Here is an 18209-nt window from a genome sequence, read left to right as displayed (position 1 = left end):
CTCTAAAAGTGTATGTTTTAGAATTAAATATAACTTTCTGGAGTTTTCCTAAATGATACAGATTCTAGAAGAACTATTTTTATTTTTTCTATTCTGCAGAACACAGTTATATTAAGGAATTCCAGGGCTAGTTTTTTATAGCTTCATCATATTGGCAACTAAAATTTAGCCATAATCAAATAAAGCATTCCAATTACTTTTTCACCCATAACTACCAAGTCTAAATCACCAATACTCTCGGCTGTATTTTGATGATAATTTAAAACAAAAACTCAATAATGAAGGCTGTTACATAGCATCTTGTCAATTTCTCTCCTATAATCCGGCCTAGCGAAAATTTTATAACTTGATTCTGTCACCTGTATTGTTATTTCTCCCTCAGAGCTAGGTGTCAGTTGAAGATTGATAAGTTTGCCTTCTTCACCCAAGCTGTTAATATACATGTTGATTGAAGACAGGAGAGAGACAACAGTCTAGCTTTTCAATTTCAATTTTTACTTTTCAATTTTAATCCTTCAAGTGAGTGTGTATTTTTTTTTTGTCCATTAATGGAGGATGAAGAGTACATGACATTTTGTAAAATAATCTAAATGTTCAAAACTCCTGCTTTTTCTTAACAGCTCTTCACATATTATTTAGGGATAATGATAGAATTCAAATATTTATCACTCCCTATTTTAATCAGAGAAAAGGGAAATATGCTCAACATCAATTTCACCTAATAATTCCTACATTTTTCAAATTGCACATCATAACTCCTGACTTCTAGCATATAAATGAATCATGAGATTATATAGTACTCTCCACATTTCATATGGAGAGTTACAAAATTTGTGAGTTGGGAGAGTAAGTGGTATTGTTCTTAGGCAACTAGCAAGGTCCAAAAAGGTGTCCATGTGGTTAGACATGTCCATGTGGTTAGACGACCATGTGGTTAGAAGCAGAGCCTTGCCTAAAGCCCAGATCTGCTAGCTCAGAGTCCAGTGCTCCTCCACTGCTTGACAGAAGAAGATGAGCATGAATTAAAAGGCTCTCCTATCAATTCTGTGGTCTCCACGACAAGGAGCCATGTTGTCTTCTGGGGCTGCTCCCATTTGTAATTTTGACATTTAATGATTAGACTTTGCAACTAATATGAATAAAGCAGCACTTGTGGCTCAGATGGGGACAGAATCCAGATGATTTTCAGAAAGGAAATGCAGCAAGTAAATGTGACCAGAAGACCCTAAAACAGAGGCTGATATGCACATAGTTTGTCTCCAGGAGTGCCTGGATGAGAAGGGATAGCATGATATTGCTATAGTTTAAACATGTTCCCCAAAATTCATGTGTTGGAAACTCAATCCCCAATGCAACACTGTTGAGAGATGGGGACTAGGCGATAAGGTCTCTGCCCTCCTAAATGGATTAATGTCATTAGAAGTGGGTTACTTCAAGAATGGGCTTGTTATAAAAGAAAGCTTGGCCCCCTCTTGTTCTCTCACACTTTCCTGCCTTTTGGCCTCTTCCCATCATGGAACAGCACAGCAAAAATGCCCTCACCAGATGTGGCCCCATGACCTACACTTCCCAGAGCCAAGAATAGCAAGAAATAAATTATCCAATTTGTGCTATTCTATTGTAGCAAAACAAAATAAACTAAGACAAACATATTCAAGATTTGGGAAGCCCTGCCATTACCTGCTGAGTTGTTTTACCTTGTATTTCTCAAACCTAGAGAAAAGAGAACAAGGAAACTTTATATAGAATACCTATTAACAATATTGTTCTATAGAAGATATTTTTAGAAAAGCTGTATTAGCTCATTTAATCCTCACCACAGTCCCAAATGGTAGCCATGAGATAGGTTAAATAACTTGCCTAACAGAACCAGAATTCAAACCCAGGTCAGCCTGAGGCCCAATCCCACTGCATTAAGCATTGAGCTCTGCAGCCTGGAGGCTCCAGGCTCATGAGGGTCTGTACTGTGAAGGATCCTGTGGGTGGTTAGTGAAGCTGTGATTCCTGAGAGTGCCTCAAACGATGACACGAAAGGCTGACTGTGAATCGAGGGGCTGAGGGAAACAACTGGGCAGGGCAAATTTTGAGGAAAAAGACAGGTGAAGGAAAAGGAGCCTATTGGAGCCAGGTAGTAATGGGGCACATGGCGATTCAGCAGGAATAGGTCGGGAAGGACAATAGAGGCCTGTACAGTGAGGAGGTATCTATTGCATGGGCTGTTAGGAGGGTAAAATGAAAACCTGTTTGTCCAGCTCCAAGCACAGTGGCCAGCACAGTACGCACTGGCTGTCCACACCCGCCGGAGGAGACAGGGCCTGAGCACAGGAGATGCGCATGACAGCAGAGTTCAACTCTAGGGGGTAATGCAATACTTCATATCACTGCTGAGCTCAGCAAAGCAACCTAAGACTGTGCCTGAATAATCTCATAGGTCTTCCCCATCCACTTTGGCTCTTCATGGGTGTTTGACTGAACACCCATGGCTTCATGGCTTCTCTTTAAAGATCTCACAGCACTGGGCCTGTTGACTTTCAGGTAAGCCATTGCCGGGGGCTAAGTCATAGCTTCCGCTTTAGCTTGTATACTTCGGTCACCCTCATTCCCTCCAGGCCCACCTGACTCACCAGATTACCAGATCCACCAGAGTAGGATTTGCATCTGTGCTCTCTGCCCAAGAGTAAGATTTATGAAAGAAAAATCTACAGCCATTTCTCCCTCCCCAGAATGCCCTGACAGCACGAAGTAAACATAGTTGGATTCCTAACAGAGGTTTTTAGTGGATGTCTCAAAAAGTGTTTGATTACTCACAAAAAAGTACTGCAGTACCTGGCCCATTATTTAATCCTTTGATACACCTATCCCATCTATGATTGGGAGAATTAAAATATTGGGCTATAAACTTTACAAATACAGCACCTAGTTAGAGAAGAATAAAGATTAATGTAAGATTTTCATGGGCACTCATCTATGTGTTGAAAAACTTCAGAGAGGACACAGAATTGTGCAGCAATACAGATGAATAGATTTTAATTCTTAAATCCCTTCAGTCTGAAGATTTTAAAGCACTATACCATCATCAAGCTCAGCGTGGTACAATAATGCAAGTCTCATATGGGAGCTACCTTTGTAATTTTAAATTTCCTAGCAGCCACATTAACAAAGTAAAAAGAAGCCAGTGAAATTAATTTTCATAATAGATTTTATTTAACTCGACCTATCTAAAATAATATTGTCATTTTGATGTGTAACTAATCCAAAATTTACTGAGATATTTTACTTTGTTCTTTACTAAATTCTTTACAATTTGATGTGTATATTATACACAAAGCACATTTTAATTTGGACCAGCTACTTTTCTAGTACTCAAAAACCACCTGTGGCCTGTGGCTGTCTTATTGGACAGCACAGATGTAGATGAAATCATTTGTTTTCCTTAGATTAGTAGACAAGAACTGGGGAGGCTAGACAGGAAACAACTCCATTCTGATATATGCGACACCATGTTCTTTTCGGCCCCCAAGATATCCTCACTCTGTCCCTTTCCCGTCTCTGTCTCCTTTTCTCATTGCCTAACAAGAGACACTGTTGCAGTGTGAACAGTGCAGGTTATGAAGAAAGAAAAAGTGGGCTGGTTTCCCAGCATGTGCCTTGCAGGCTAATGACCTTGGCCAGGTTACCTAACCTCCCCGATCTCAGATTTCTTTTCAATAAAATAGGATTAGTTCTTTCATGACTGAGTTCTGAGGATTAAATAAAATCATAAATGTAAGCTCCTCAGCACCAAATAGACACTATGGGAGTTTTCATGTTTTTAATGATTATTTTTCAAGATTTATGCATGTTTGGCAGAAGGGGCAGTGGAAAAAAAGAATTAGATAAGTGAGAATATTTTTTAATATATGCTAAAATCCCAAGCCACATTCTACTCCATCTTCAGTACTTGGTGCTTAAAACCAATCTCTGCTCTTGTAGAAAGCATGACTTCAGCCCAAAGCACTGAGCCTAGATTGTACACACATATCCAAAGCATAAGAATAAGAAAAGAGTTTTGGTTTTTTCCAGAGTTTGTCCAATTGAATGGCAAACCAGATAATAAGGGCAGACATCTCAAAGTACCCCAAATACTCTATGAAATGTTTGAGGAAACTTCACACGGTCTGCCACATACAAAGATAGCAAGAACTCTACCACCCAGAGGGCACAGCTTTCTCAGCCCTGCAGGGTCCTCGGTGCATTATGGCTTGCCAGGAGCCTTACCGGACTTCACCCTTCCCAGGTCCTAAAGCCACTTCCATCAGTGTGACAGTTGCTGAAAACAGTAGCCAACGCCCCAGCCTTCCACACTTCGAGAAGACTAAAAAAAGAAGGGAAGACTCACCAGTTCATTCTCCTCTCCTTGGTTCAGCAAAGCCTGGTGGTCCTTCTTCCTGTTCTCCTCCATCTAAACCACATTTGCTGGGATCCCTCCTGACTAGCTCCTTGAGGAAATGTCAAAATCACCTGGGCTTCTGTGAATTTAGAAGTGACTAATAGGCAAGGTGTGTCTTGGCTTCTCTCGTATGCTTTTAAAATCCCTTAGCACACACCTTGCCTATTAGACCAACAAAGGAATGAGAGGAAATCCTCTCCTCAGCAACAGGATTGGTCTGTTAATCTATCTACTTGTTTGTGGTTTTTTTTCCCCCTAGCATTTATTTACTGAGCTAGATGTAAGTGTCTCCAGACTTAAAGGAATGATGGAAAAACAAGTTGCTACACTAGAAATCTTTCCATTAATATCTCAGATAATGAATATGAGTGGCCACTTTCCTAAAAACTTCAGACAAAAAGATTAACTAATAAGAGATGTTAAAAAAAAAAAAAAACCTGTGGACTTTGGAAAAGTAATGAACGTACTGGGGATGGCAGTGAGAATTGAAGGAAAGGAGGTTGGCTTGTGATGGGGGATGTAGGAATCATTTGGAATCAGAAAACTCTGGGTTCTAATCCCTGCTTTACTGATGACCCTCGACAAATCATTGAAAATCTGAAGCTTAAGTCTCTAATGCATGAAATGTCAGTAATAATTATAGGGTTGATAGAATGATTTAAGATGACATTTGAAAAAGGCCAACTATAGCCCCCACCACACTCAATAAGAGATAAGTAATCATCATCATAATCATAGCACTAATCAAGAAGAGAGAGGCTTTTGGAAAGTAAACTATAATAATAATTTGATTCCTTTCATTTTCTCTTTATAGTTTACAAAATATTTTCAAATTAATAAAGTATATATGGAGGGAAGAGGAACCAGAAATGATATTTCAACACCTGTGTAATCGCCACTGAATTTGATATTATCATCAAAAAAATAAGTAAACTGTGATCCATTCAGGGGTTAATTTGTTCATGATAAAAACTTTTGTCATTTAATTGCCTCTTATTGCATGCATTCTTGCCACTTTGACCATGGAAGAAAATATACTATGAGTGAGAACTGTTAGAGGATGATATTTGCCTCTTTCTGCTGACTGAAATAGTCCCTGGTTGTCTTCAGTGGGCACAAGTGTCTGCCTTGATGTTCAGCAGAGGTCAAAGTGATCTCTGACCCAGGGAAAAATAGCTGATGAGAATAAACATACAACTAAAGGTTTTCATGCCAGAGATGCTACTGAGGTGCCAACACTAAAGAATAATAGGCTATTGCAAATGTTGCATTTTAAGTAGTACCAATCTAAGGTAACGCTCAGATTTGGAGAAAATAGTTCTGGATTTTGTTAAAACTTCATTAAGGGCATGTGTGGCAGTCATCATTCCCTTCTTATTCACCAGCTACTCGCTCATTTCTTGCTGAAAGAACCCCAACTTTGTCTTTGCACTATAACTTGAGTTATAAGCTCCAAGGATGAGTCATGATTTGTCTAAGGGTGGGCATGCAACCCAGGTCTAAGCAACAAAATTTAAGGGAAAGAAATGGTGACATGGGTCTTGTGGGAAAGATTATCCCCTTGATGAAAGAGAGAGAACAGTTTTTTCTGTCCTTTCTTTTGTCTTTTGAAAGAGCCGCATGAGGATACAATGCTTGGAGCACTTTATATCATCAAGAGGATGAAAATCACCATGAGAATGATGGTGGTGGAAAGAATAAAGGAGTCTAGATGCTTGTCATACCCTTTTAGCCATGGAACTAACCCAGACCTACCTAGCTCCAGGCACCATGTTAAATATCTAATTAAATGTTCTTATAAAGCCACTGTTATTTGGGTTTTCTGTTAGTTAAAGCCCAAAGATACAATCCATAACACTCATAGTGACTCCATTCAATTTTTACTCAGCAATTATGTATTGAACAAGGGATAACCAGACATTGTGCTAAGCCCTTGGATACAATAGTGGAAAGGGGACAGTCACTAACCTGAGGGAGTGTACAGTTGCCTGGGAGAGACAGATAGGTAACTAGACCCTTAAGTGGGAAGTATACTGAACTCAGACTTAATGGAGTAAGACCAGCTTTCTGAAGGAAGTGACATCTATTCTGACATTTCAAAGATGAGCAGAAGTTAACCAGATGAAAAGAATGGGAGATATTGGCAGGTGGTGAGCATATTCTAGGCCACGGAACAAAATCATGAAAAGAGTCAAGAGAGAAGGGAAACTATAGCCTATTTGAGGTATTAAGAGAAATCAAAATAAGACTTAAGAATAGAAAGATGGGGAGTGATGAGGATAATGACAATATAAACAAAGTTATGCCCAGCCACGAAGAATTTGTAAACCATGGCAAACTAGACTGTGTCCACTAGCCAAGACCTAAGACCCCAGCTCCTTCCCACTAATGAACAAGCACCCTTTTGCCTTGCACAAGTACAAAATATTCAATTAAACATAGAAGTCTTCTGATAATCACGATTGCTCATACATGCCTTGGAGGCACTGAGCTTCCACATCCCAATCATGCTAACATTGGCCCATTCACCATATGAAGAATTAACTCATCACCTCAAAGTTTTTATTAGGTGATCTTGAGGCTCTATAAGTACTGAGCATTTGCTTTACCCACCAGAGGACATGCTTTGTGGAAAACAATAATTGTATCTGCTTTAAACTCTGCTTCCTAGAAAGTCTTCAGCAGATACTAAAGCTTAAAAGAGCTAATGCCAGATGCCCACAAGCAATCAGGAGATCCAGTCACACCCCCGTGGTTCACCCATGGGTGGGCAATCACCTACTGTGTTTATATGTGCGGGGAGGAGGGGTTTGATGGGGCCTCTCGTGGGAGAAGCAGTCTCAACATTGGCAGGAGTGGCTTCCTTCAGGTCACATGATTATTTCTAGCCATAGAGATCAAGAAGTTGTTGGGATTCTCCAAATCATTCCCACCTGAAGAGGCCAGGTTTCCAACTGCCTGTGACTGAAAGCAGAATATAGTACATCCTAATGAACCCCAAAGACAAACTCTTCACTAATGAGAAGAAAGTAGTTAGCACCATACAGCATAACGCAGGGGCCTCCAGAGACAAGAGGGGAGGCAAGAGCCAGATGAGGAGACATAAAAAGGAAAAGGAGTAAGATGTCCACCTTACACAGGAGACTGAAGAACTGATGATTCCTGAAGTCCTAGCCCTCTGAGGGGCCTTCCTAGCCAGGATGAAGCCAGGGGAAGTGACTGAGAGAGTGCCTCACCTCCCTCCACAATCTCTGACTCAGAACACAATTTCCTGGAAACAAAAAGGAAACAGATACTTCACTTAGTAGAGTGGGCTCCAACTCACCATCAAATTGCTATCAACTGATCAACACTTAAGTGTACGTATAGTAGTAACATTCATTGGGTGGGGGGCAGGTGGGAGGGGGATGGAGAGGATGGGCATATTCACACCTAATGGGTGTGGTGCGCTTCATCTCGGGGATGGACGCACTTGAAGCTCTGACTCCGGTGGGACAAGGACAATATCAACTCACAAAACCAGATTAATTGGAGAAAAAGCATGCAAAATTTATTCTCATGTACACGGAGAGCATGAGAGTGATTACCCAACCTCCCAATGGGATGCAAAAGCTTTTGTACCATCTTGAGGTTGCAGAAAGAATGTGGACTTGGATGGTGGCAAAACAGGTTGAGAGGGAGAGAAGAGGGTTGGCCAGTAAAGGTAGTCATATTATGTAGATGAAACCTCACAGGTAGAATCCTTCAGAGATAATAAATGGTAAATGTTTCTTTCAGATCTTTAAAGGTCTCAGACTCTCAGTTAATCTTTCCTAGGTTTGGACAGGTGAAGTCCTCAAAAAAAAAAAAAAAAAAAGACTACCCAGCTACATCAACAAAAATTCTCTATGGATGCAAGTTTCCCCCACAAAAGACAGCTTTGCAGGGCTAACTTTGTTTGCTGGCTCTCTGACAGCCATCTCAAAACATGTCAAAGAAATATATTTTGAGGTACAGTATTTTTACTTCCTTCAATGGACACACACACACATACACAAAACCCAAACTGTAAAAAGGGACCTCCCCATATTATTCCTTAACTTCTTTCTGCTGTGTTAATTCACTGCTTGGCTAGGGAATTAGATGTTATATGATTGGCAAAATGCAACCCTGGGAGGTGTGATTTAGCTCACCGATCTCTTCTGCTGTCCTCAGTTCTGTTCTGCCCATACTTGTGTAAAAGTGCCATACACAGAGCTCTATTCTAGGTCTGAAAATGAGAACCCAGAGATGAATAAGACCATGCCCTTGAGCTCAGTCTACTGGCCCTGTGCTCCGGAATCCAAGTCTTATACATTCTTCACTTTTCCTCCCACTGCTCTTGTGACTCATTTTGCAAAATGTCTTATTCAAGCTCATCTTTCATTGCCAGGCTCAGGTTGGGCTTGTCACTGATGTCAACAGAAAAGAAGGCAAAGTCTGTAAAATAATTTAAAGAGGTTTATTCAGAGCTAAATTTGAGGACCATGACCCACAGCCACACCCACAAAGCCTTGAGCAAGTGGACTTGCTGTGGTTGAGTTACAGTTTGGTTTTATACATTTCAGGGAGACGAGAATTATAGGTAAAGTCATAAATCAATATATGGGAGGCATACATTGGCCTGGCCAGAAAAGGCAGGATAACTCAAAGGGGTTCAGATTTACAGGTAATAGGTAGGTTTAAAGACTCTTAGATTTGTAATTGGTTAAATAAATGAAGCTTTGTCTAAAGGCTTAGAAGATTTTAAGTTAAGATAAGGAAGTCTGTTAATCAGAGGCAAGCTACCTGCCATATATTTGTTATGTAAATTGAGGGCCTGCAGGTCTGTCTTGCACACCCTTAGGCCTGTTAATGAGTTCCAAAGGATGTCTCCAAGCAGGGAGGGGGCATGATGAGGCATGCATGACCTTCCTTCTCATGGCCCATGGCCGGCAACTCAGTTTTAGGGTATCCTCTTGGCCAAGAGGAGGATCCATTCAGTCAGCTGGTTGGAGGGGAGCCTTAAGATTTTATTTTAGTTCACACTGATATATGTAAATACCACTGATATGTGCAAATGTACAAATGTATACTATTATTGTTTAGCCGGATCCTCTGTGGTGTCTTCCTCCTATAGAAACTGGATGGTTCAGAATCTGCTGGCAGAAAATGTGATGTTTGAAAGTGATTGATTGTGAAATATCTGCAACTTCTAATTGACAGCAAGGAAGCCCATGGACTTAGAGCATGTGAACCTAAAGGGAAAAAACAATTTCACCTCAGCCACTCACAACTGACTCCTGATTGATGAAGAAAAGCCTCCCTCTCTTCTACTAATAGGTTTTCTCTGGGGCTCTCATTTCTGTTCCTATTCTAGTCATGGCTGCAGCTGCCCTCTGTGGGGCAGAGACACAAGCTCAGGTAGTGAACTAGCTCTTCTATGCCCCTCTTAGGAGTCAAGTACCATAATATGGATAAAATCATAGTTTTTACTTGTTTTTATTATAAAATGAAGCTGTGTGCATTGCAGATACTGTTAATTTGCTGCGGATCATTGAAGCATTTTTTTGTTTGTTTCATTGCTTCTGTTTGGGATTTTAAAAACACTACTTCAATCCTCAAATAAATATTAATTGTTTTACTCTCTCATGGAGTCGATTTTATTTTCCAAATGCTTTATATATTGCAGGTTTGGTGGACCTTACTCTCCTTGGGTCCACCAACTTGGCTTTAGGAACTATCTCTATAGCATTTGATATGTAGGTCAATAATGCTTCTTATCACAGTCAAGGGAAAGAACCATTCATCTTCAAATCTAAGCACTTAGCAGACAGAGGCGCATATGATAGGGGCTCAAAAAATATATGAATGAATAAATCACCCTTTCCCTGCCTAAGGAACCTGTTTTTCCTTGGGTTGGTCAGTGGCAGATATTGTATATGGTCTTCCTGGATCTTCGTGGATATCTTCATTGCCTTCACAGCCCTTTGTGTGCTTTTCTTCTAAAGACCTATTCCTAAGACTCTTTTCAGAGGATTGCCTGTGAGGCCCTTTTCCTGTTCTAGCAAAGACCCAAGGATTCCTGGAGTTTACTCTCCAACCCTACCCTGCCCAAGCAGCCCTGAACCGGTGACTGACATGGCAGAAATCTGAAGCCTTGCTCCCTTGCCAAGAATTGGAACAAACTGAAGTAATGTTTACGTTCCAAACCACCCTGGCAGCATCAGGTTGAGGTTAAGACTTTGCCTGAAATCACATCCTTACTTATATTGTTTTCAATCTCTTCACACTTCCTCCACACTTAATTTGAATAGCTCAAGGAGCAGAGATTTTGCATAAATTTTCAACTAACTTGAAGAATGTATGTCATTAAACTCCTTTCTATGTTTTTGCTCTTGGTTCATGGCATCTTTCCCCATTGAACTTAGCCACTAGTTTGTGTTTCTTCAAGAATGCAGTACTTAGAGCCTTAACAAAGAGCAGGGATAAATAGGCTCACCTCAAGTGAGAGAAGTTTGTCAGCAGGATTTCTATTCATCAGAAACTGCTTTCATAATATAGAGAATGCATAGTGACAGATAGCATTTCCAAAAGAAATATACCACAAAAAATTCTCTCAATGCACGGTGAGCTGCCAGGAAAAAATTGTAGATGAGTCTCCATGGGGGCAAGTACAAGATAACATATTTAGGAGAAAATAACCTGTTAGTCTTTTATGATTCCTAGACTTGATTTATCATCTGACTCACCTGTAGAGCTTAATAAAGATACAGCTCCTCAGTAGACTCTGATTGAGTGTGTGTCTGAGGTTGGGTCCAGGAATTTATTTCTAATAAGTTCCTTGAAGATTTTCATGATGGGTCAAATTTGAGAACCATGTTCCAAAAAGAAACCTATGAACTGTTATGATTTCCCTGGAGATAGTATGATAACGCATGACAGTGACAGCAAAAACACGAACATTACCTGCAAATACATCCAAGTCTGAGCTGCTTTGCACAGATCTTTGAATCTCATGGGAGATCTCATAGACTAGGAAATTATCCAGAAAATTCAAATTAAAAAAAACAAAAAGCAAATTTTCAGGATAGTTATATGATGGGATAAGAAGAGCCAGAAGTCTAGAAAGAAAGTTGACTGTTGACATGTAAGTAATTGATTCTGTCAACAAAGGCTAGAGGTAGGTCACTCTGTAGCTTAAATAAGAATAAACAGACTAAGTAAAAAGGAATAATTTTACACAAATAGTAAAACCTGGATCATTACGTTTGCATTAAAATGGAATTATATGCATTCAATTCCTGGAAGTTTGTAGTGTGTTCATTAGTTCATTCATTCTTCTCTTATGCATTCTTCTATTTACTCTTTTACTGACTCATACAACACATTAAATATCTACTATGTACAAAGCCACAATGTAAGAAGCCACCTTAAAATATGAGATAAAAGAAAAGAAAATATGTACCACACTTAATCTCCTTTGATTTTTGCTATTATAAATGAGGTAATAAATAATATTTCCATGCCAATAGCCACTCAACACAACACTTCTGACACCAGATGTGTAGGAGTATTTCCCCACACACCAAGCACTTCTCCATCAGGTGCCAGCTGGGTGTCTCATAATTCAATTTAATTCTGACACTATCTACCTGGATACAGTGTTAAATCCCACAGGTTAAAGGCTCAGTCCCATTCGACTTCAGTTCACTTCAGAAGCCAATTGCAAGTAGTAGGTTGTAACCCCTGCTTCTGACCAACCAGGTATACGTCAGGGGTCCCACTACTCTCTCCTTAGGTTTGATTAATTTGCTAGAGTGGCTCACAGAACTCAGGGAAACACTTTAATTACATTTACTTGTTTATTAATAAAGGATAGAGATGAACCAGTAGCTGAAGCGGTTCACACGGTGAGCCCTGGAAGGGTCCCAAGCACCGGAGCTTGTGTCCCCATAGAGTTGAGATGCGCCACTCTCCTGGCATGCACATGTGTTTGCCAGGCCAGGAGCTCTACAAATCCCATAGCTTAGAGCTTTTTGTGGAGGCATGATGGATTATTCACTCCATGTCCAGACACTCTCTTCTCTCTGGAGAAGGGAGGGTAGGCCTGAAAGCTCCAAACTTCTGATCGTAGCTTGGTCTTTCTGATGGCCAGCCTCCACCCAGGAGCCTGCGAAAACTCACATAATTAGAATAAAAGATGTTCCTATAATTGATTAGTAAGAAATAGATTTGCTTTGAGATATCAATTTAGAGGTGTATACTATATTCTCCAAGAGAGATCTTAGGATCCAGCTCATTCTGAAATGCCTGCATCCATTTCCCATCTTTGTAACCATTCCACCTCATCCCAGGAGATTCTAAGGAATTAGGAGCTCTGTGCTAGAAACCGGGGTCAAAGGCCAAATATTATAACAAAGGGTTCTCCTAGCACCCCCATCTATAAGGGCAGTAGGTGGTCTGTCTCAGTAACTGGGACAGAGACCATGCGCTAAAATAAAAGTCTCTGCTAGCACCCCTGTCACTCAGAAAATTGCAAGGTTTTAGGAGCTCTGTGCCAGGGACTGGGCAAAGAGACCAACATGTATATTTCTTATTATTTCACAGACAAGGAAACTATGATGCAGACATAGTGACTAATTTGCTCAAAATGGCAAGTCAGAGAAGTCCAGATTAGTACTCAGACCTGTCTGACTCCTAAGCTTGTACCCTTAACTATTATATTACATAACACCATGTCCCACTGCCCAAAAGAGCCACTTTTGAGATTGACTTTGAGCACTGTGAAGCCCCTAATGATGCAGTGGTATGGGGGCACTGGTCTAAGCCCATGACTTGTGCTAGCATGGCCAACTCTGCCCTCACACGGCTCAGGTGCAGGTCAGACTCCTGCTGCCACCCACTGTGCCCTGGGACACCTGTGACCCTCCCTGACTGCTGCGCAAGGCTGAGGTGTGGAAAGACACAAGGACTCTCCCAAGTATGACTCTTGGCATCCAGACCAAATTTGATTTCAGAATCCATCTGGGGAGGATCCACACCTACAAAATTATCCCCACGTCAAACCAGTTTTTAATTAGTCTTGCATTGTGGTTGCATTCTTGAGGCTACTTAAGCCTTTATCAAATTCTCAAGGCTAACCCTGTGTGGGGTCAAGAGAAAACTAGCTCAGCTTTCAGGAAAGAGCATTCAGCCAGCTGGGGAGTCACTTTATCTTGCATTTGTTCAGTTCCTGAGCAGACCAGGAACAAAGAGTGGCCTTGGGGCTCTACAGTGCATTCTCGGATGATTTTCTCTGCAAGTGTCCCTGTGCGGACTCTCCCCAAACGGGCCTCGTGGGGACGTTTCTTTTCTATCTTTTTAACCTATGTTTTCTGGACATGTAAGCCTGAGACAATAGTCAAAAACAGAACCACAGAAACCCCACTACTCTGCAGTCCCTCCTGAGTCCTTGAGAATGTTCGCAGATTTCAGCATGCGATGCAGCCAGCAGTGCTCCCGGTTACGGCGCGCTCTCCTCCACCACAGCCTGTGCCGACTGCACGGGCCACACGCCACCACTTTGAGATGATCTCTGTGGCTTCCATGCTCAGGCTTCTGTGTAGGCCTGTCCTGCCCCTGGGATTGATTGTAGGGGACCCCAGCCTCTGTGATGTGCTCAGCCACTCTGTGTCACGCTTAGCCATTCTCCATCTCCCTTAGTCACTTTCTTTCTCCTCTAGCCATCAATGCTCAGACTCTTTATATCCCCTATGTGTCTCTCTGTGATGCCATCAGCCATTAGCAACATGCATCTTCCATCTGTTTTTCCACATTCACGTCACTGCCAGGTGAGAGAGGCCATGGTAGATTCCCTCCACCCTGCTTTTATTACACAGTGACACACAGGCCACGGATCACAGAGTGGGCCTCTCTCTCTCTCTTTCTTCCTCTCTCTTATCTCTCGACACACACACACACACACACACACACACACACACACACATCTTTTTCTCTACCTCTTTATTTGCCATAGCTTTCTTTTCCTTGGCCCTTGAAAAAGTTCCTAAAGGTAGGATGAAACCCCAGGATGAACTGAAAAACACATACCTTGGTGTACTCTAACTGTCCCCATTGCCTTATATCTAATGTTTGGGTTATTTTAATTTAATTTTTATACTAATACATAATAGGTATACATATTTTCAGGGTACATGTGATAATTTAATTCATTCATATAGTTTTTAAAGATCAAATCTGTGTAATTTGGATGCTGATTGCTTTAAATATGTCTTTTCCTTATGCTAGAAACATTTGAATTATTCTCTTCTAGCTATTTTGAAATATACAATAAATTATTGTAAACTATAGTCACCCTACTGATCTATCACACATGCGGTCTTATTTCTTCTGTAAAAACACGTTTGTACCTATTAATCAACCTCTTGTCATTGCCCCCTCCCCCGCCTTTCCTGGCCACCGGTCTATTGTCTGTCTTCATGCAATCCTCTTCTGTGGTTCCCACAGATAAGGTAGAACATGAACTATTTGTCTTTCTGTGCTTAGCTTATTTCATTTAACATAATGACCTCCTGTTCCATCATATAGCTGCAAATAACAGGATTTCAATCTTTTTTGTGGCTGAATAATATTCCACTGTGTATATACCACATTTTATTTATCCATTCATCCATTGACGGACACTTTGGTTGATTCCATATTTTAGCTAGTGTGAATAGTGCTGCAATAAACATAAGAGTTCAGCTATCTTTTCGATATATTTATTTCCTTTCTTTGGGATATGCACTCAGTAGTCGAATTGCTAGATCATAGAGTAGTTCAATTTTTAGTTTTTTGAGGAACCTCCCTACTGTTATTCATAGTGGCTATACTAATTTACATTCCCACCAACAGAGTACAAGCATTCCCCTGTTTCCATATCCTTGCCAGCATTTGTTATTGCCTATCTTTTTGATAAAAGCCATTTTAACTGCGATGAGATGATAGTTTATTGTGGTTTTAATTTGCATTTCTCTGATGATTAGTGATATTGAGCATTTTTTCATATGCTTGTTGGCCATTTCTATGTCTTCTTTTGAGAAATGTTTATTCGGATCTTTTTTTATTTTTAATTTGGATTATTTGAGTTTTATTTGCTATCGAGTTGTTTGAGCTCCTCGTATATTGTGGTTATTAATCTCTTACCAGATGGATAGTTTGCAAATATTTTCCCCCATTCTATGGATAGCTCTTCACTTTGTTGATTGTTTCCCTTGCTGTCCAGAAGCACTTAAGATTGATGTGATCTCATTTGTGTATTTTTGCTTTGGTTGCCTGTGCTTTTGAGACCTTACACAAAGAAAAACAATCTTTGCCCAGACCAATATCCTGGAGCATTTCCTCAATGTTTGCTTCTAGTAGTTTCATAGTTTCAATTTTTCGATTTATGTCTTTAATCCATTTGATTTGATTTTTTTGTACATAGTGAGAAATAGGAGTCTAGTTTCATTCTTCTGAATATGGATACCTAATTTTTCTAGCACCATTTATTAAAGAGAATGTCCTTTCCTCATGTCTTTTCTTGGCAGCTTTGTTGGAAATGAGTTGGCTGTTAATGTGTGGATTTATATCTGGATTCCCTATTCTGTTCCATTGGGCTATGTGTCTGTTTTTATGCCAGTACTATGCTGATTTGTTTACTATAGCTTTGTAGTATATTTTGAAGTCAGATAATGTGATACCTCCAGATCTTTTTGTTCTGGATTGCTTTGGCTACTTGGGGTCTTTTGCTGTTTCATATAAATTTTAGAATTATTTTTTCTGCTTTCATGAAGAATGTCATTAGTATGTTAATATGGATTTCATTGAATCTATAAATGGTTTTGGGTTCTATTGTCATTTTAACTATATCCATGAGCATAGAGTATCTTTCTTTTTTGTGTGTGTCCTCTTCAATTTCTTTTATCAGTATTTTATAGTTTTCCTTGTATAGATTTTTTACTTTTTTGGTGAAATTGATTCCTAGGTATTATATATTCTTTGTAGCTATTATTAATGTAGGTATTATTCTTTGTAGCTATTATTAAGCTTCATTTCTTTTTCAGGTTGTTTGCTGTTAGCATATATAAATGCTACTGATTTTTGTATATTGGTTTTAGATCCTGCAACTTTACTGAATTTGTTTATTAATCATAACAGTTTTTTGCTGGAGTCTTAAGGTTTTATCTAAGTATAAGATCCTGTCATCTGTGAACAAGGCTAATTTGACTTCTTCTTGTCCAATTTTAATGCCTTTTCTTTCTTTCTCTTGCTGAATTGCTCTGGCCAGGACTTCCAGTATTATGTTGAATAAAAGTGGTGAAAGTGGGCATCCTTGTCTTATTCCAGATCTTAGAGGAAAGTCTTTCAGTTTTTTCCTGTTCAATATAATGTTAGCTGTGGGTTTGTCACATATAGCTTTTATTATTTTGAAGTCTAAAACTTGGTTTTTATTTTATTATTTTTTTTTATTTTTGAGACAGAGTCTCACTCTGTTACCCTGGCTAGAGTGCCGTGGAATCAGCCTAGCTCAAAACAACCTCAAATTCCTGAGCTCAATCAATCCTGCTGCCTCAGCCTCCTGAGTACTTGGGATTACAGGTGTGCACCACCATGCCCGGCTAATGTTTTTTTCCATATATTTTTAGTTGTCCAGCCAATTTCTTTCTATTTTTAGTAGAGACGGGATCTTGCTCTTGCTCAGGCTGGCCCCAAATTCCTGAGCTCAAATGATCCTCCTGCCTCAGCCTCCCTGAGTGCTAGGATTACAGGCATGAGCCACTGCACCTGACCTAACACTTGGTTTTTAAATAAGCTTATTTGCCTCGACTCTCTTTTCTTTTGGGTTTTCTTCCTATTAGGATCCTTGCATTCTTACACAAATAAGCCTATAGTGTCAGGCATATTGAGATAGTCTTTGTAGTGTACACTTAACTCTTTTAATTCCACACCACACTCTCACTATATAAATGGACAGGCAAACTTACTAAGCACAACATTGTAATCACTATACTTTGTACTTCTGGGTGTTTTTATTCATAGCCCTATTGTTTGAGTTAAGCTTCTTTGTACTGGATGAAAAACAGATGTTCACAGACAAAGAAGGAGAAATAAAACAACAAGATATCCCAGTGATTATATTTTTTTATTTGATCACACCACAGCTGCTTGCTGGGCCCCTAACCATGGCTCTGTGCTAGGTGCAGAGTGGGAAGAAGGGATGACTCAGTCTTGGTCCCTACCCTTAGCGAATGCACTCTCTAGTCAAAGTAAGGTTTGGTGGGAAGTGGGGGATGTTGAGACACTAGAGGACCATGAGACAAAGTTACAAAAAAAAGCTGCAAGTCATACAAAGAATGGACATGTATAGTGTGATGATTGTGCAGAAAAAAAGAAAGCTTCTCTCTGGCTTGGCAGATCAGGTAGCATTCTAATTGGACATTGATAAATGGGTGGGATTTGGTTGTATGGAGATAAGAGTAGGAATTATTAATGCCCCAAAAGAGAGAACACATGCTCCAAAAGGCATTCAGGTGGGAAAGTGAGTACCAAATACTGAGAATGACAGGAAATGTAGTTTGCTGAATTAGAGAATGCAAGAAAGAAAAGTCAGAGAGGAGACCTCATGTGGCTGGGGCAAAAGGCCTTAGATTCTTTACTAAGCAGCATGTACTTTATTTGGTAGATAATTTAGACTATTAAGGGTTTCTAATCATGGACATGACATCGTCAGAGCTGCGCAATAGAATTCATGGAAACCTTG

The 18209-nt window shown here is 40.0% G+C and overlaps 1 protein-coding gene across 1 annotated transcript in view; it reads right to left on the bottom strand.

Annotated features, from left to right (window-relative positions):
* Nucleotides 1-4469, bottom strand: part of ATP13A5 (ATPase 13A5) — a 107526-nt gene extending 103057 nt beyond the window's left edge. The window contains exon 1 of the mRNA XM_012780243.2: nucleotides 4379-4469. Coding sequence (XP_012635697.2) covers nucleotides 4379-4441 — 63 coding nt within the window. The 5' untranslated portion in view covers nucleotides 4442-4469. The remainder of the gene's footprint in view (nucleotides 1-4378) is intronic.
* Nucleotides 4470-18209: the final 13740 nt, after the last annotated feature.

The sequence above is a fragment of the Microcebus murinus genome, chromosome 1, assembly GCF_040939455.1.
Source record: "Microcebus murinus isolate Inina chromosome 1, M.murinus_Inina_mat1.0, whole genome shotgun sequence".
NCBI classification, from domain to species: domain Eukaryota; kingdom Metazoa; phylum Chordata; class Mammalia; order Primates; family Cheirogaleidae; genus Microcebus; species Microcebus murinus.
Note: the sequence above shows the minus strand (reverse complement) of the source record. Positions and strands in the feature narration are given on the sequence as shown.